The sequence below is a fragment of the Bos indicus genome, chromosome 3 (assembly GCF_029378745.1).
Source record: "Bos indicus isolate NIAB-ARS_2022 breed Sahiwal x Tharparkar chromosome 3, NIAB-ARS_B.indTharparkar_mat_pri_1.0, whole genome shotgun sequence".
Classification (NCBI taxonomy): domain Eukaryota; kingdom Metazoa; phylum Chordata; class Mammalia; order Artiodactyla; family Bovidae; genus Bos; species Bos indicus.
In genome coordinates, this window is record NC_091762.1 from 113,055,436 (window position 1) to 113,074,952 (window position 19,517).

At 48.4% G+C, this 19,517-nt stretch overlaps 1 protein-coding gene across 1 annotated transcript in view; it reads left to right on the forward strand.

Moving 5' to 3' along the window:
- Positions 1-19,517, forward strand: part of INPP5D (inositol polyphosphate-5-phosphatase D) — a 137,398-nt gene that overhangs the window by 1,889 nt on the left and 115,992 nt on the right. Inside the window, exon 2 of the mRNA XM_019957928.2 lies at positions 18,218-18,281. Within this exon, the coding sequence (XP_019813487.2) occupies positions 18,218-18,281 (64 nt within the window). The remainder of the gene's footprint in view (positions 1-18,217; positions 18,282-19,517) is intronic.

Sequence of the window (19,517 nt, forward strand, 5' to 3'; positions counted from 1 at the left end):
AGGGAGCTGTGGTCAGGCTCAGGCTACAGATTGCAACAAGGGTCTCTGACTCTAAACTGGGAGCCTTGTGACAGCCAGAGCCAGAGCTAGGAGAAGCCATGAAACCTCTAGTCCCACCGCCCCTGACTTTGCAGGTGGGCAGACCTCAGAGAGCTTGAGGCTTTAGTCCACACCGCCCTGCTGTGTGTGTGTGTGTGTGTGTTAGTTGCTCAGTGGTGTCCGACTCTGCGACCTCGTGGACTGTATAGCCTGTCGGGTTCCTCTGGGATTTCCCGGGCAAGAATACTGGAGTGGGTTGCCATTCCCTTCCCCAGGGGATCTTTCTGACCCAGAGATCGAACCTGGGTCTCCTGCTTTGCAGGCGTATTCTTAACCGTCGGAGCTACCGGGGCAGCCCCTACGCTGCTGGGCCGGCTGGTGGCAAACTGGGATCCCAGAGGGTGTGCGGTATTCGTTCCTCTCTTGCGTCTCCTTCCCTCCCCTCCCTGGTGCTGAGTTACTCTTGGAGCCTTGGCAACTGTGCAGGGTCTGCCTCTTCGGGAGGGTACCCGTGGCCCACACCCCACCCCATACCCACCATCCTCCGAGTCCAGGGCTGGGCTTCTTGTTAGTCTCCCAGCCCCAAGGCCCCTTTAGCTCCAGACAGCAGGGCTTGGAGCCCTCCCCAGGGAGCCAAGCCGTGAGGCCAGGCGCTAACTCCAGGCCCGGGGCTCCCCTATCCCCTTGGCTCTGTGGGGGGAAGTCATGATTCCCACAGGGGCAGGAGCCCCTGTAGGATGTGGGATACCACGAACCACCGAACTCTCCAAAACCCTGGGAGACCTCCTTTTGCCACCACCTTTAATGTTGCCAATTAAGGAGATTTAAAAACGAAAACCTAGCTAAGTGATATCTAACTGCCACCTCTTAGCCGTTCATTTCATGAAAGTATCCTTTAACGGCACCGAAAAGGCAAGAAGAACGTGCTCTTGAAAAACAAACAGAAAAAGTCAAAAGGCCAGTCCTTTAAATCATGGAGGTTTGACTTCCTGAAAAACAGCCCCCCACCCTCCCATCCCATCCTTAGCTTTCTCTGTTCCTGGGACTGGTGAAAACCTTGTCCTCCTGGTCCTCCGCCAGCAAGGGGCACCCCAGTGGGGTTCCACAAGCATGAGTCTCCCAGGCATCAGGCTCTACGCTCTGCTTCTCTCCGGGAGATGCTGAGACAGCAGGGCCCCAGGTAAGCCAGCTATGGTGTCAAGGCCTTTTAATGACCCTGCTCCAAAGTGAGCAAGAAAGCCTCTAAGACTGGCCCTCCTACGCTGGAAAAATCTATATGGGAAAAGACCTCAGGCACCCTGCTCGGACCCCAGTGGCTTGAGCATATTCCCGGCTCCTCCAGTTGAGAGAGGAGGGCAGCAGGAGGCTTCCAACGCCTGGTTTAGACTGCGATGCTTGGAGCTCCAGGAACCGAGGGCAGCTTCCTCGGGAGTGGCCTGCATGCTGGAGAAAGAGGACAGGATTTGCCTATTTAAATGGAACTAAGGAGGGGGTGAGGGAAACGCCAAAAGACAAGGCTGCGATTGATAGCGGCCCACGTGACTGATGTGTGCACGTTCGCCCCCGGGCCTAGCAAAGCTGCACTTCCTCTCGGGAGGTCAGCCCTACACCTGCCTCGGAGCAAGAAGACACAGGTCCCTCCTCCACAACTCAGAAAACCTCAGAAAAACCGAGGCCCATCTCAGGGTGCAGAGAGCTGGAGGGGAGGACCCCAGGCAGCTGACTCCATAGACGGAGTCCCGCTCTGCCTTCTTGCAGCAAGGGGCTTGAGATCGCGAGGGGCAATGGGTCTTCTGGGTGGGGCCTATGTCACGCTCCCCTGGCTCCACGCGAACCCGCCAGCAGACTAGGGAGGTCAGGGGGGCTCCTTGATGGGGCTGTCTGGCCCCTTTTGTACAGAGGATACTAAGAGACTGTCAAGCTTGTGTCTTCCTCTCCTGCCAGGACTGCGCTTCCACGTGAGGCCAGCATACCTGCCATGTGCTTTCTGCTGCAGGGAAGAGGTACACCTTTGGGGATTCAGGTCCATCAGCGTGCGGGGTCATGGGTCAGTTGGGGCCAGGCTTTCCTTGCCCTGGCTGGACAGGTTGAACCAGAGCAATGGCCCAGAGGAGTCAGCGATATACTGCCGTCTCTGTAAGAGCAGCCCAGCCCCCAAGAGTGAGCCTATATATTCTGGGTCCATCAGCCACCATGCAGGATGGAGTTGCCTGGTCCAGTGGTGTTTCCACTAAACCACACAGGAGAGAGTTGGCTTCCCTCCCAGGGGCAGAGGCAGGCAAGTGCTAGAAACCCATGCCTGGCCTGACCAGCTGTGACGAGGACATGATCTTGGTTTCCCTCAGCACCTGGCTGACCACAAGCTTTGCCCAGGCAAAGCTACAGCCACCTTCCCAGGGACAGTACACGGCAGCCTGGACTTGGCAGCCTTGTGAGCACGGCCAGAAAGACAAAGAGGCCCCAGAAGGACATTTTGTCACCAAAAGTGCCCTTTGAGAAGGCATTCTATTTGTTAGTAAGAAAGTTATGGCCCCTTGAGGTAGGGCAGGCCATACCATTGCAGCCTTGCTCTGCAAACCGAAGGTGGATACTGATGCATTCTGCCTAAAAATAACAGCAGAAGACAACCTGCATGTCAGATTCTGTTCTAAGCTCTTCGCACACACTGACTCACTCACTGTCCACACTGGCCTTCGGAGGAAGTGTGGTTATTATCCGCACTTTACAGGTGCGGAAAACTGAGACCCAGAGAGGTTAGGTAACATGCTGTATGTTCACAGTACTAATGACGGCAGGACCAGGACTTGAATTTACTGTTTCTGGGAGACAGGAAGAGAGAGACGCCAGCAAGTCTGGGTGTGTGTAGAGTCAGAGGAGGCCTGGAGGGGAGACCCCTCGTGATGGAGCACAGAGAAGGGACTTGTCAGGGGAGTGGGCAGAAATGTCCTGGAGAGGTGTAAAGCCATTTACTAAGGTGTGAATGGGTCTGATGTAATCCTCCTTCCTCCAACCCCCTTTCAAACTTTAGGAAAGTTTATACTGATCCCAGATGCTGGGAAAGATTGAGGGCAGGAGGAGAAGTGGGCAGCAGTGGGTGAGATGGTTGGATGGCATCACCAACTCCATGGACATGAGTTTGAGCAGACTCCGGGAGATGGTGAAGGACAGGGAAGTCTGGTATACTGCAGTTCATGGGGTCACAAAGAGTTGGACGCAACTTAGCAACTAAACAACAAGAACGACAAATATTGCTCATGAATTACTTTTGTGCAAGTGCAAAGGAAAAGACTGTTTTTCCCATCTGGTATTGACAAAGGGTGAGAGATGCTGGCACAGACAGTAGTCAGAGCCAGAGGACCACAGCTCCTAAAAGCTGGTTTGTGTAAGAGATTGTTCGGTTCGCTCTCTAGTTGTCCAGGGACCACTATTCTGAGCAGTCCTTCTGCGTTCAGGACCAAGAAGGGAGTGATGTGCCTGGGGAGGCCTCTCCGTCTAACAGGTTCCTGGTACTTTCTTTGTGCAGCGACTCGTAAAACCCATAGTTGAGCGTCCCCAGGTTCTCTGTGCCCTAGCCTAGCGTCCTGGAGAAATTTTTCCAGAACCAGGGAAGCTTGGCTTTGGTTTGTCTTTCCCTAGTGGGTCAGCAGTAAAGAATCAGCCTGTAGTGCAGGCGACCCAAGTTCAGTCCCTGGGTCTGGAAGATCCCCTGCGGGAGGGCATGGCAACCCACTCCAGTATACTTGCATGGAGAATCCCATAGACAGAGCCTGGTAGGCTACATTTTGTAGGGTCTCAAACAGTCGGACACAACCAAAGAGACTGAGCACCTGTCTACCTGACAGGTGAGAGTCACCTGTGCACAGACTTCGGAGCTTCTCCGATGAGTGGTCCCATCTCCTGGACCGTGAACCCCAGCATGACCATGAGAGGTGGTGCTCTAGGCCTTCCTCCCTGCCCCAGCGATGGAGGGGCTTCCCTCGCTAATTCAGGTCATGTGATGAAGTCCTTAGGGGCAAGCCCTCTGCGGTTGGCTGGGCCTCACGTGAGTTCTAGCCTCTGTGAGATGCTAACCGCCCTGTACCCACCCAGGGTCCTCAGTGGGGAAATGCCCGCTCATTGGGTTAATTTTTCATTGCAGTAAAACTCACATCCTGTAGAATCAGTGTACCATTCAGTGGTATGTAGTGCATTCATAACGTAAAACCATCAGTTCAGTTCAGTTCAGTTGCTCAGTCCTGTCCAACTCTTTGCGACCCCATGGACTGCAGCACGCCAGGCTTCCCTGTCCCTCATCAACTCCTGGAGCTTGCTCAAACTCATGTCCATCGAGTTGGTGATGCCATCCAACCATCTAACACCAGAACATTTCATCACCCCTCCCCTTCCTAAAAAACCTGAACCTCTTAGGAGTCACTTCCCATTTCCCAAAAAGCCTGAACCTCTTAGGAGTCACTTCCCATTTCTGTCCCTCCCAAGCTGTGGCAACTACTGATTGACTTACTTTCTGTCTCTGACAATTTGCCTGTTCTGGGTAATTTCATAGGAATAGAATCATATAATATGTGGCCTTTCGTATCTGACTTCTTACCTGGCATAATGCTTCCAAGGTTTATCCATGTTGTAGTATGAGTCATCCCTTTTCATGGATAAATAGTAGCCCATTTTATCAAGAGGTCACATTTTATTTAGCTGTTCATCAGTTGACAGGCATTTGGGTTGCTCCTCCTTTTGTGCTATTATGAATGGTGTTGCTGCTGCTAAGTCGCTTCAGTCGTGTCCAACTCTGTGCAACCACATAGATGGCAGCCCACCAGGCTCCCCGTCCCTGGGATTCTCCAGGCAAGAACACTGGAGTGGGTTGCCATTTCCTTCTCCAGTGCGTGAAGGTGAAAAGTGAAAGTGAAGTCGCTCAGTCGTGTCCGACCCTCAGCGACCCCGTGGACTGCGGCCTTCCAGCCTCCTCCATCCATGGGATTTTCCCAGGCAGGAGTACTGGAGTGGGGTGCCATTGCCTTCTCCGATGAATGATGCTGCTGTGGTCATTTAAGTTCAAGTTTTTTTATGCACATGTGTTTTCAACTGTCGTGAGTGGAACTGCTGGGTCATGTGGTAATTCTGTGTTTTACATTTTGTGGAACTGTCCATCTTTTCTACAGCAGTGGTGCTGTTTCATTCCCATCAGCAGGGTCTGAGGGTTCTAATGTTTCCACACCCTCACCCACACTTGTTACTATCGTTTTGGTAATGGCCATCCTAGTGGGTGTGAAGTAGCCTCTTACTGTGACTTGGGCTGGCATCGCTCTAATGATGGATGTCGTTGAGCCTCTTCTCCTCTGCTCCTTGGCCATTTGTATACCTTCTTTGAAGAAATGTCTGTTCGTATCTTTGGCCTGTGTAAAAAATGGAGTGATTTGTCTTTCCGTTGATGTCATTGGATTATTGAGAGGATAAAACGGGACAATGTGGAGATAAGCATACATAGTCAGCACCCGCTGAACCCTGGCTGTTCCTTTTTTTTTTTTAATTGGAGGATAATTGCTGTGCAACACGGTTGTGGTCTCTGCCTTAGGGCAACGCGAATGAGTCATAATTCGACACATATATCCCCTTCCTCTGGACCGCCTCCCCTCCCCACCCCTCTAGGTCATCACGGAGTGCCAGGTGGGCCTCCCTGTGCTGTGCAGCAGCGTCCTGCCGGTTATCTGTTTCACACACGATGGTGTATGGGTGTCAATGCTCCTTTCTCAGTCTGTCCTTCCCTCTCCTCCCCACGCCCTGGCCTCCAGCCCGGTCTCCACACCTGCGTCTCCATTTCCTCTCTGTCAATAAGTTCATCCGTCCTGGTTTTCTAGATGCCAGCCATACGCCATTAACATACTGTATCTGACCTAGCTTCGCGCTGTATGACAGGCTCTTGGCCATGACTTTTTACGAGCTGCCAAGTGAGGAGGACATCTCAGAGGCAGAGGAGGGAAGGCCGGTGTGCGAGGAGCGCTCCGCAGGAGGGGAGAGGAGGGCGGTGGCTGAGCGTCACTCCTGGGGCTTCCTGGAGCCGCGGGAGCCTCCGGGAGACACTGAGCTGTCATGTGGGGCCCCTCAGAGGAAGTGCTCGGAGAGACGAGGCAGGAAGAGGACGCGGATGACGCACGCGTGGCCGCGGCTGTGGGCGGGGGGCCCGGTGAGCGCCCGGAGGTCAGAGAGAGAGAGGGGCCTGGGGCTCAGGGGCCAGGAAGAAGCGCTGAATGAAGCTGGGAGAAGGAAGAGAAAGGCGAGACGCGGAGGCCATCTTAACAGTGATTAACCACCAACACAGGAGGGAGAGACTGAGGGATCTGGAGTCCGAAGGCTCCAAGGAAGCCCAGCGGCAGATGAGGTGGCCTCAGTGCCCACAGCCCTGCAGGCCAGGCCCCCGGGCAGCTCTGTGAACCGGCTCCCTCCTCTCTCTCCTGCTGACTTCACAGTCCCTGTGTCCCATTATTGAGAAAAGTGTTTCCAAGTACCAGGACCCAGACTTTTTGGGTTCGATTACTTACTGTAAATGACACCAAAGGGTCAGCTGGCCCAGCCCCTCCCTTGCCAACCAGAAACCTGCCCTCCAGAGGGGACAGTCTTGCTAGGCATCCCGTGTGTCAGGGGCAGTGTAGACATAGACCCTCTGATAAACAGGGCGGTGTTTTGTTCAGTTCAGTTCAGTTCAGTCGCTCAGTCGTGTTCGCCTCTTTGAGACCCCCGTGGACCCCTGGCAGCACGCCAGGCCTCCCTGTCCCTCACCATCTCCCAGAGCTTGCTCAAACTCATATCCATTGAGTCGGTGATGCCATCCAACCATCTCATCCTCCATCGTCCCCTTCTCGCACGTTTTTTCAAGTAACCTTAAAAAATACAGTATTAAGTAAAACATATAGAGTTGAAGGTGTTAAGGAGGAAAATAATTACCCAACCACTGAGGTGAGAGACTAACACAAATAATGTTAATTTGTTGCTGTATTTTCTCATTTATATTCTCTCTATGTATTTATATAGATAGATACATGTCTATACATAGGTAGATACATACATACCTCTATAAGTTTCATAAGCTCCATATTATATTAATATATGCCTAATACCATGTAATTTTAGTCTGCATTTTCTAGCAACATTAGCATTTTCTCATTTAGTTAACATTTCTTCCTAAATATCATATTTAATAGATGCACAAATTCTATTACACGATGCACCATAATTTATGGACTACTCTTCTACTGTCAGACATTCAACTTACTAACAGTGTTTCGTTATTTTAAATATGACAGTGATGAAGGTCTTTGTGCAAATATGTGACATTTCTGATGATAGATTTCTAGGGGAGGAATTACTGGATCAAAGGATAATGTTTTTAAGGCTCTTGATGGAAAACGACAAATTGCTTTCCAAAAATCTTGTTATAATTTATGTTCTGGTAAGCAGTGCCAAAGAGCACCCACCTCATTCCAGCCTCCATTTACTGAATATTTTCATTTTTAAAATATATTGAATTACAAGGTGAAAGGTAGCTTATTTCCGTTCATTTTGATTTGCATTGCTTGATTGCAGTCGTGGTAAACTTGTTTGGATTATTGACTTTCATCATTTCTCTCTTGTGAATGGTCTGCTTCATTCTCTCTTTGCCTTTTTTCATTTGAAACTGTAGTTTTTCTGTTATCACCTCTTTGCATGAATTCCTTATATCACATTTGTTGCAAATATTTTCGCTGTGGTTGCCTTTAAACTTTATGACTTTCCCCGCCCCCCACATTCAGAGATTGTAAATTTTTGTAAAGTCTATCAATCATGCTCTTTTGTGACGTTTTCCCCTTTACTTTCCAATGTAGAGTCCTTCTGCACCCAGGAATTTTGTTTCTTTTGCTTCCTGTCGGGAGCAGGGCCTTTAGAGCTAATGGGCTCAGGCTAAGAGGCCACTCTGCCTTTCCAAGCGCTGGTAGATTGTCTAACGCTATGGGGCCTCGGTTTCCTCATCTGAAAACCAGGGATAAGAATACCCATGTACTGTTGTTGGATGGACTGAATGAAAAGTGTATATCACATGCTTAGCAGAGTATTTGGCAAAAGCAGATGGAGAAAATGTTGGTTTTTCTGTTTTGCTGTTACTGTTCTACACTGAACATTTTAATCTCTCTGGAATTAATGGATGGTGTAAGACAAAGATTTATGGGCATTTTTCTCAAGTACCCATCTTTCTTGAAACCCCCCACTGAATAGCTTATTCCTTGCTCTTTGTGGCCTCTTTCTTACCATGTATTAAGTCTCCCGTATCTCTTTCTCGCCTGTTTAGCCCAGTCCACTTCTGTCTGCTTCTCTCACACCAAGTTCACACTGAATGCCTTACCACCATTTTATAAACTATTTTACTTTAGGATTTGCATATCTATTCTTTTAAAGTATTCTTCCAGATAAGCCAGATGATAATTTTGACAAGTTGGAAAAAATACTAGTGGGACTTTAAGAAAATTTATTTTTGGCTGCTCAGAGGGCTTTAGTTGCTGCACGCGGGCTGCCGCGCGTGGGGTACTCTCTGGTTGCGGTGTGCAGACTTCTCACTGCTCCCTCTTGTTGAGGACCGTGGGTTCTAGGGCATGTGAGCTCGGTAGTTGGGGCTTAGTTGCCCCACGGCATGCGGAATCTTCCCAACCCAGGGATCGAACTCATGTGCCCTGCATTGGCAGACGGATTCTTAACCACTTCCCTGGTCCACCACGGAAGTCCACTATTCGCACTTTGATTGTAAGTGCATGAAATCCATAATACAACTTGTACAAATGGACATTTCAGTATTTTTCAGTCTTAATAATAAATACAGCTATCGCTATTATTTTTAACTTGGTAATTTTCTTCACAGGTCCTACATATTTGTTCAATTGCTCAGTCGTGTCCGACTCTTTGTGACCCCATGAATTGCAGCACACCAGGCCTCCCTGTCCATCACCAACTCCCGGAGTTCACTCAGACTCATGTCCATCAAGTCGGTGATGCCATCCAGCCATCTCATCCTTTGTCATCCCCTTCTCCTCCTGCCCCCAATCCCTCCCAGGATCAGGGTCTTTTCCAATGAGTCAACTTTTCGAATGAGGTGGCCAAAGTACTGGAGTTTCAGCTTCAGCATCACTCCTTCCAATGAACACCCAGGATTGATCTCCCTTAGAATGGACTGGTTGCATCTCCTTGCAGTCCAAGGGACTCACAAGAGTCTTCTCCAACACCACAATTCAAAAGCATCAATTCTTCAGCACTCAGCTTTCTTCACAGTCCAACTCTCACATCCATACATGACCCCTGGAAAAACCATAGCCTTGACTAGATGGACCTTTGTTGGCAAAGTAATGTCTCTGCTTTTGAATATGCTATCTAGGTTGGTCATAACTTTCCTTCCAAGGAGTAAGCGTCTTTTAATTTCATGGCTGCAGTCACCATCTGCAGTAATTTTGGAGCCCAAAAAGATAAAGTCTGACACTGTTTCCAGTGTTTCCCCATCTATTTCCCATGAAGTGATGGGGCCAGATGCCATGATCTTAGTTTTCTGAATGTTGAGCTTTAAGCCAACTTTTTCACTCCCCTCTTTCACTTTCATCAAGAGGCTTTTTAGTTCCTCTTCACTTTCTGCCATAAGGGTGGTGTCATCTGCATATCTGAGGTTATTGATATTTCTCCCGGCAATCTTGATTCCAGCTTGTGCTTCTTCCAGCCCAGTGTTTCTCATGATGTACCCTGCTGCTGCTGCTAAGCTAAGTCACTGCAGTCATGTCCGACTCTGTGCGACCCCATAGACAGCAGCCCACCAGGCTCCCCCGTCCCTGGGATTCTCCAGGCAAGAACACTGGAGTGGGTTGCCATTTCCTTCTCCAATGCATGAAAGTGAAAAGCAAAAGTGAAGTTGCTGAGTCTTGTCCGACTCTTAGCAGCCCCATGGACTGTGGCCCACCAGGCTCCTCCATCCATGGGATTTTCCAGGCAAGAATTGCTGGAGTGGGGTGCCATTGCCTTCCCCAGATGTACTCTGCATATAAGTTAAATAAGCAGGGTGACAATATACAGCCTTGACCTACTCCTTTTCCTATTTGGAACCAGTCTGTTGTTCCATGTCCAGTTCTAACTGTTGCTTCCTGACCTGCATACAGGTTTCTCAAGAGGCAGGTCAGGTGGTCTGGTATTCCCATCTCTTTCAGCATTTTCCACAGTTTATTGTGATCCACACAATCAAAGGCTTTGGCATAGTCAATAAAGCAGAAAGAGATGTTTTTCTGGAAGTCTCTTGCTTTTTTGATGATCCAGCTAGAAAGCTAAAAAAAAAATTAAAAAAAGAAAGCTAGCTGTGAGTTCAGGAACTCCTACTGTATTTATGTTGCAGGACAGAGCTGTGTCCTGTGTATTTCTCATCTTCCCTTTCCTCCTGTACTGACTGACTTTCTCAGATTTATCTTCTTCCTTGTTAAAGTTCTCCAGAACACAAAGCTGCTGTTCACTGCCTCTCTCATAGTGTTTAATGCTGACTGTAGAACTCTAGGTTTTTCACTTCTGACCAGTTTTTTGTTTTATCTCCTGTTCCTCAGTTTTTACAATGCATTTCTCCAGTTTCAGAGAAGCAGTTGTCTCTTAAATCTTACTGAGCTCACAAGTCAGACTTCTCCAGAGTGTATTTTCTTTTTCACTTTTTCTTTTTGCAGTGCTTCTATGTAACATGGAGACATCATCTTTGAGCTCTCAGAAAAATGGTACCCCCTTCTTTTGAGTGGCGCTGTTTTTAATAGATCTGGTGATTTTTCTTTTCCAGCAAAGAACTGTCAGGAAAAAACTGGATCTGATTATTTTTTTAGACACTGGGTTGGGTTTCTGCCCAACTCTTCTTCCCAATGATAAAGCATCAGCAGGGATGGGAGAGGGAGCCCCCTGATCTGAGATCCACCTGATTGGGTTGAGTAACGCAGGGGTGGTGTGGTACGCGGATAGGTGGGCTTCCTCCCTTGGGTCTCAGGCAAGGCCCCTCCCCAGGATGCTGGGGCAGGACGCACTGCAGGCCCGCAACTACGCTCACCCCACCTCTCACTTGGCCACCTGGGCCGCCTCCTCCTGCTTCCTCTCTTCTGAACCCATGGCCTCTTTTCCTCATTCTCTTTGACTGGGATTCTCTGAGGTTTGGGCGGGGACAGTGAGCACCCTTGGTTCGTAGGGTGCACATACATTGTCTCTAATTTCTACCTTGCACTCAAGTGGCTCTTTTGAATGTAGAGCTTCCAATCCTTGTTCTCCCATCCTCTCTTCATCCAGATGTCTGCAACACTCAAGCAAAGAAAAAAAGAGAAAACACATACAATTAGAAATTAGAACTGAAGGATCAGATCAGATCAGTCACTCAGTCATGTTTGACTCTTTGCGACCCCATGAATCACAGCACGCCAGGCCTCCCTGTCCATCACCAACTCCCGGAGTTCACTCAGACTCACGTCCATCGAGTCAATGATGCCATCCAGCCATCTCATCCTCTGTCATCCCTTTCTCCTCCTGCCCCCAATCCCTCCCAGGATCAGGGTCTTTTCCAATGAGTCAACTTTTCGAATGAGGTGGCCAAAGTACTGGAGTTTCAGCTTCAGCATCACTCCTTCCAATGAACACCCAGGATTGATCTCCCTTAGAATGGACTGGTTGCATCTCCTTGCAGTCCAAGGGACTCGCAAGAGTCTTCTCCAACACCACAATTCAAAAGCATCAATTCTTCAGCACTCAGCTTTCTTCACAGTCCAACTCTCACATCCATACATGACCCCTGGAAAAACCATAGCCTTGACTAGATGGACCTTTGTTGGCAAAGTAATGTCTCTGCTTTTGAATGTGCTATCTAGGTTGGTCATAACTTTCCTTCCAAGGAGTAAGCATCTTTTAATTTAATGGCTGCAGTCACCATCTGCTGTGATTGACACTGTTTCCAGTGTTTCCCCATCTATTTCCCATGAAGTGATGGAACCAGATGCCATGATCTTCGTTTTCTGAAGGTTGAGCTTTAAGCCAACTTTTTCACTCTCCTCTTTCACTTTTATCAAGAGGCTTTTTAGTTCCTCTTCACTTTCTGCCATAAGGGTGGTGTCATCTGCATATCTGAGGTTATTGATATTTCTCCTAGCAATCTTGATTCCAGCTTGTGTTTCTTCCAGCCCAGCATTTTTCATGATGTACTCTGCATATAAGTTAAATAAACAGGGTGACAATATACAGCCTTGATGTACTCCTTTTCCTATTTGGAACCAGTCTGTTGTTCCATGTCCAGTTCTAACTGTTGCTTCCTGACCTGCGTACAAATTTCTCAAGAGGCAGATCAGGTGGTCTGGTATTCCCATCTCTTTCAGAATTTTCCACAGTTTATTGTGATCCACACGGTCAAAGGCTTTGGCATAGTCAATAAAGCAGAAAGAGATGTTTTTCTGGAACTCTCTTGCTTTTTCCATGATCCAGCGGATGTTGGCAATTTGATCTCTGGTTCCTCTGCCTTTTCTAAAACCAGCTTGAACAGCTGGAAGTTCACGGTTCACATATTGCTGAACTGAAGGATAATGAGTTACAAAGGAGTTTTTTAAACAACTGGGGAACATGCTAAGCTGATCGGCTGAGTGAGACGGGCACTCATGAGGTTCTCGAATTTCAGAATTTGATTTCTCTCTCTCTCACCATAAGAAAAGATGCTTCTGGGCATGTTCTCAGTGGTTATTTGGCTAGGAATAGTCACACAGAAATAGTAACATTAATCTGAAAGAATAAATAAAATGCCACGAAGTAGTTTCTCCCTATTTCCATTTGCTTATCCTCTTACATTCGAGTTAAACTTCCCAAACCCGGGATCTGAAAGTGCCTTCGCTGGGGAAGCATCTCCTGCTGAGAACAGTGTAGGCACCTATAGTCACCCAACGGCTGGCTGTCGGGAGTCGGGAGTCACATGGAAGATTCGTTGTGAGAGCCACTGCCTCTGAGAATAGAGTGATCCCATATGCGGGAGGCTGGGCCAGCCCAGCGTCATCCCAGCCTGGGTCTCCAATGGGAATATTCCTAACACACTTGCTCTGAAATGTGGCCCAGACCCTGTAAGGAGTAGCAACTGAAGAGCAGGGTTAGTGCCCTAAATTGTAACTACATCAATCCCGGTACCCCTCATGTGCAAAGTGAGTGCTCTACCATTTGAGCTAACTCCCCCTTCCCTCAAATTGTTACTAAATCATTATCAAGAGGTGAGAAAGGGCTAAATAGGATCCATGATCCCCAGTGAGCACACTGTCTGGGCTATGTTCCAGGGCAGTGGTTGTCTAAGGTGATTTACTTGTGGAGTCTTCACTGTAAACACTCTATATGTAAGATTCTGCGGATGTATATATGTTTGTGTGGGCTTTCCTGGTGACTCAGCAGTAAAGAATCCGCCTGCTACAGGAGACTTGGGTTCAGTCCCTGGGTCGGGAAGATCCCCTGGAGGAGGGCATGGCAACCCACTCCAGTATTCTTGCCTGGAGAATCCCGTGGACAGAGGAGCCTGACAGGATCAGTCCATAGGATCGCAAAGAGTCGGACACGACTGAAGCAACTTAGCACACACACACGCATGTGTGTGTGTACCCACCTGAAAGAAGAGCTGACTCATTGGCAAAGACCTTGGTGCTGGAAAAGATTGAAGGCAAAAGGAGAAAGGGGCAGCAGAGGATAAGATGGTTAGAATAGCATTAATGGACATAAATTTGAGCAAACTCCCAGAGATAGTGAAGGACAGGAAAGCGTGGCGTGCTACAGTCCATAGGGTCATGAAGAGTCAGAGACAACTTAGCCACTGAACAACAACATCCATTTATTAATATGTTATGCATCTGTCTATGCGTGTGCACATGTATGTATATGTACATGTCAAGTGTATGGGACCAGGGCGAAGTGCAGCTGCTGGTGAGTGTGGGAAGCTGAGGAGTGGCCCCCTCCACCTCTCTGCAGAGCCCCCAGTGGCAGCCAGTTTGAACCAACCGCTCTCCAGGGGGTGTGCTTGGCAGGGGGTGGCGGTGGTGATGCTCACACTTTTCCTTGAAGACCACTGATTCGGCCCCAGGGATGACATGTGCTCCACCCCCCACCCCCATGCATAGGAGATGCTGAATGTTAACGATCTAAGGGGAAAGTATCTTCTGCTGTACTAGCTTTTGATTCTGATCCATCTGAGTAACACAGAGCCATATCAGTGTTTCTAGAACACCTTTGAAAAAGCCACCGAGGCTTGTCTGCCACACTTAATTCACTGAGGGGCCTTCCTGTTCTGCGCGCTTTATGTGTACCCCTCCTGGTGACTCTGTGTTCTTTCTTTCTGTTTACAAGCTGATGTTTGGGGGCCTGTTCCACCTCTTCCATAAATTAGCTGCCCTCAGCCAAATAAGAGACAGTTCTCCGCCCTGGCTTTATTTGCATATCTACAGGAGGAAGTGTCATGAGAACACGCTGTGAAAGATAAGAGCAGAACAGGCTTCCAACTGTCTGGGGCGTGTGTCTGGCTGGCTCTACAAATGGAGTTGAGGCTGCAATGGGTGGGCATGGTGGGGAGTGAGGTGGGGGTCTGGGACGGTTCCCCGTTTCCCCAGGGACATCTCTGGGAGGTGAGGTGATGCTGAATTAGAGCTTCATCCTGGCCATCTCTGAAATAAGCCAATTGGGGTGTCAGTTCAGGCTTTGGAGACAGGATAGGAATGGGAAAGATGGGAATTAAAGGGGTCAGAGGAAGAGAGGAAATTTTCCTGTGAAATGAAGAGACACATGGAACTGAAATCACCCAAAACATTCTCCAAAACTTTGTTTTAACATTCATTGTTTTAAAAGGCATTAAAAATTGTAAGATGGACCACATAAAATTATAAAACCTCTATACAGCTAAGAAGAAAATCATCAATATACAGTGTTAAAAAATAAATAACTCCAAAATATATTGTAGCATATATCAAAATCTTATGAATAAATAACCAAAAGATGATTTAAAAAAAAAAAAAGTGAGCCAAAGACATGAAAAGGAATTCACAGAAAAAGAAATACAAATAGCTAAACTTATAAGAACACATTCAACCTTGCTCATAAAGAAAGGCAAATTAAAGCCAGCCATCATCTCTCAAATTTGCAAAAGATTAAAATGTCTGATAACAGCCAGTTGGCAGGGTATGGGGAAATATACACCTTCATATCCAGTTAGTAAGAGACAGGTTAGTAGGAGACACAATGTGACGACTTCACTGGAAGGCAATGTTCAGTTCAGTTCAGTTCAGTTCAGTTGCTCAGTCGTGTCCAACTCTTTGAGACCCCATGAATCGAAGCACGCCAGGCCTCCCTGTCCATCACCAACTCCCGGAGTTCACTCAGACTCACGTCCATCGAGTCAATGATGCCATCCAGCCATCTCATCCTCTGTCATCCCCTTCTCCTCCTGCCCCCAATCCCTCCCAGCATCAGAGTCTTTTCCAGTGAGTCAACTCTTTGCATGAAGTGGCCAAAGTACTGGAGTTTCAGCTTTAGCATCATTCCTTCCAAAGAAATCCCAGGGCTGATCTCCTTCAGAATGGACTGGTTGGATCTCCTTGCAGTCCAAGGGACTCGAAAGAGTCTTCTCCAACACCACAGTTCAAAAACATCAATTCTTCGGCGCTCAGCCTTCTTCACAGTCCAACTCTCACATCCATACATGACCCCTGGAAAAACCATAGCCTTGACTAGACGAACCTTTGTTGGCAAAGTAATGTCTCTGCTTTTGAATACGCTATCTAGGTTGGTCATAACTTTCCTTCCAAGGAGTAAGCGTCTTTTAATTTCATGGCTGCAGTCACCATCTGCAGTGATTTTGGAGCCCAAAAAGATTAAGTCTGACACTGTTTCCAGTGTTTCCCCATCTATTTCCCATGAAGTGGTGGGACCAGATGCCATGATCTTCGTTTTCTGAATGTTGAGCTTTAAGCCAACTTTTTCACTCTCCTCTTTCATTTTCATCAAGAGGCTTTTTAGTTCCTCTTCACTTTCTGCCATAAGGGTGGTGTCATCTGCATATCTGAGGTTATTGATATTTCTCCCGGCAATCTTGATTCCAGCTTGTGCTTCTTCCAGTCCAGCGTTTTTCATGATGTACTCTGCATATAAGTTAAATAAGCAGTGTGACAATATACAGCCTTGATGTACTCCTTTTCCTATTTGGAACCAGTCTGTTGTTCCATGTCCAGTTCTAACTGTTGCTTCCTGACCTGCATACAGATTTCTCGAGAGGCAGGTCAGGTTAGTCTCTATCAAAACATGAAGTGCCTGCGACCTTTCACCCAGCCATTCTCCTTCAGGAGACGTATCCACAACCATGCACAAGTGGCAGCACTTGCAGTGTTTGGTGTGTTTTGAGCACTAGTCTAAATGCTCAATTTACACAAAAAGTTGATGCTGTGTTATTATTCTCCCCTTTTCACTGAGGGGAAACTAAAGGATTTTACTGAGGATTCACCAATGTACACAAGAGGTCAGAACAGAGGTGTTCACTGCAGCATTTAAATACTAATACTATAAATTAGTAGTGGAAAGCCCCCAGTAACTACCTGTCCAGGCTTCCTTGGTGGCTTAGATGGTGAAGAATCTGCCTGCAATGTGGGAGCCCCAGGTTTGATCCCTGGGAAGGGGAAAATCCCCTAGAGAAGGGAATGGCTCTCCACTCCAATATTCTTGCCTGGAGAATTCCATGGACAGAGGAGCCTGGTGGGCTACAGTCCATAGGGTCACAAGAATTGGACACAAGTGAGTGACTCACACTATACACACACACCCAACTAGCTGTTCATCATCTTGGTCTAGTCAAATAAATGATGAGCTGGTCATGTGTTGGAACATGACTTGGACAGATTGCTAATAATTTTTTTTTCGGTGAAAAGCAGAAAATTCTAGAACAATACATGTAATATGATGTTATTTGCATTTAAAAGATATGCATCAATTTATGTGTATGTTTAAACGTTCTGGAATGATTTACAAAAAGGAGTAGGAACTCCAAAGAATTCACAGGACTGGGGAAGGATACTTTTTTTTTTTTTCATTTTGTATCTCTCTGAGTGATCTTAAATTTTGTTAACTAGTGTATAACTTCAAAATCTAGTTAAACAGTAACACATGTGTTGAGTGCTGGGCATGTAGGAGGGGTTAAATGAATGACCGCTTTGTACTGAAGCATCACTTTGATCGTCGAAACAACATGAGCCTCTGTGAGCCGGAGTGTCTAGAGGGGTGGGCAAGTTCTCAGGGTCTGTGAGAATCCCATGTGGGCGAAGTGGGGATGGGAGATTATGGGTAAGAAGGTAAAACAGCCATTTCAACTGATAGTGTAAGGCCCAAGTGGTGTCCCCCAAATTCCTTACGCCTGTGGCCTCCGCAGCCAAGCCAGGGGAACTCCACGGCTGCCCACTGCCACCAGGCTGTCCTGGATCACCCATCCATGGGCCCCTCCCCCACATGCTCAGCCCTGACAGCCCCCCTTCCTCTCAAGGCTTTTAGGAAAGGAAAAAGTGGCTCTCGTTCCTTCCCACGTCAGAGTCCTCTGGACCAGAGGAAGGCTGAGCCTCTAGAAAGAGAATCCGGGATTCCTTGCCCTTCTGTGTTAGAAGCTACCCTGAGGCTCACCCTAAGGCTTCTGGGAAAATCCAGGTTTCTGAAGGAATCGTGGCCAGCCTTCGGAAGAACGAACCCATGGGGCAAAGTCTCCCGGGGAGGCAGCCACAGAGGGTGGGGGACTTCCACCCAAAGCTACATGAGCCTCCCCCTGGCCAGCGCGGCCCCCCTGTGGCTGTGCCCACCTCCCACTTGGCATGCTCCCACTGTGCTCAACTCCTCTAGGGTCTCGTTCCTTCTTCAAACACCCACTCTGGCTCCATTTTGTTTGGCCAACAGGACAGCCCAGAGGTTGAGGAAGCCCTTCCAGGTGAAGGACCCCTTTAGATCAACCCACACAACTGTCAAGCACCAAAGTAAACCATGTCCCAGGGACTCCACCACCTTCCCCTGAGGCTCCTTGAGTGCTGGGGGCCGGGGGTGGGGGGTGAGGTGGGAGGGGGCAAGCAGTGCCTCTGTCCCAGGCCCCTCGATGTCCAGAAAAAGTATAGGTTCTAACTCAGCCCTTGGTCTGTTCCAGGTACCGGAATTGTGTTTACACTTACAGGATTCTGCCCAATGAAGACGATAAATTCACTGTTCAGGTGAGTCTTTTAGAAACCTCGAAACGTGACCTTGACTGCAACCTATACTGGCAGCAAAAGAGGAAGGAGGGAAGAAACCGGGTGTCCCGGGCAGCCTAGACGTGGGGCTTGTCTGAGCCTGTCTTTCTCCTAGAGGACCCTGGCTGGGGTTGCTCAGCGGGCAGACCATGGTCCTGCAAAGGGACCTGCTCCAGGGCATGATGGAGCAGGCGCCACAGACACTGTCTGTGTTCATGGGTGTGAAGGGGAAATAAAGGGAAGAAGGATGCTCAGATGCAAAGGAAAAGTGACTATGGTCGTTGATTCTTTTCTTCGATGTGTTCAAATGCATGAGAGTAAGTGGACCGTGAAGGAGAGAAGAGAGGGAGCTTGCAGGACAGCAGACCGTAGGTTTTGAGGGGCTAGAAGATCACCCTAAGGATGAGCAGGAAATAATACCTTTGAATTCATAGAGACCTGTTCTGTCAAAGGCATCATGACATCTGATTTCCCCATGGAAAGTCCGAACACGTAAAACCCTGATTATAAAGGTTAAAGAGGGAGTTCCCTGGCGGTCCAGTGGTTGGGACTTGGCCCTTTCATTGCTGCGAACCCGGGTTCCATACTTGGTCAAGGAACTAAAGATCCTGAAAGCACAAGCTGTGCAACTTGGCCAAAAAAAAAAAAAAAACAGAGAGAGAGAGAAGGAAGAAAAAGGTTACAGAAGGACATACCAAGTGTGCCAAGCCCAGGAAAACCACCCTCCATGTGGTTTGTGTGCCAAGCCCCACGGGTGTTGCGTCATCACAATGCATGACAACAGAGATGCAGAGGCCGGGGGAGCTCTTTTTACCTGGCTGCCCCGAGACAGCAGTGGGCTGAATAAAGAAGACCGTGCTCTCGCCGGTGGGGGCAGAGGAGAGACACTCAGCTCTCCAGCCCCTGGGGAGGGGCACCACCAGGTGGGGTGCCCCACCCGTATGCCGAGCAGAGTGGCCAGGATACACGAGGGTCGGGACACTACATCATGAAGGAGCCATGACAGGACCAGGGGGGTTAGTTGAAAAGAAAGTAAAAGTGGAAGGGGTGAGGTGGCGTGCAATCATTGATTCCGGAGATAAATGGAATGATGCATTTTGTACAGAACTAGGATGCAACAGGCTTCCCTGGTGGCTCAGACGGTAAAGAATCTGCCTGCAATGCAGGAAATCTGGGTTCAATCCCTGGGTCGGGAAGATCCCCTGGAGAAGGGCATGG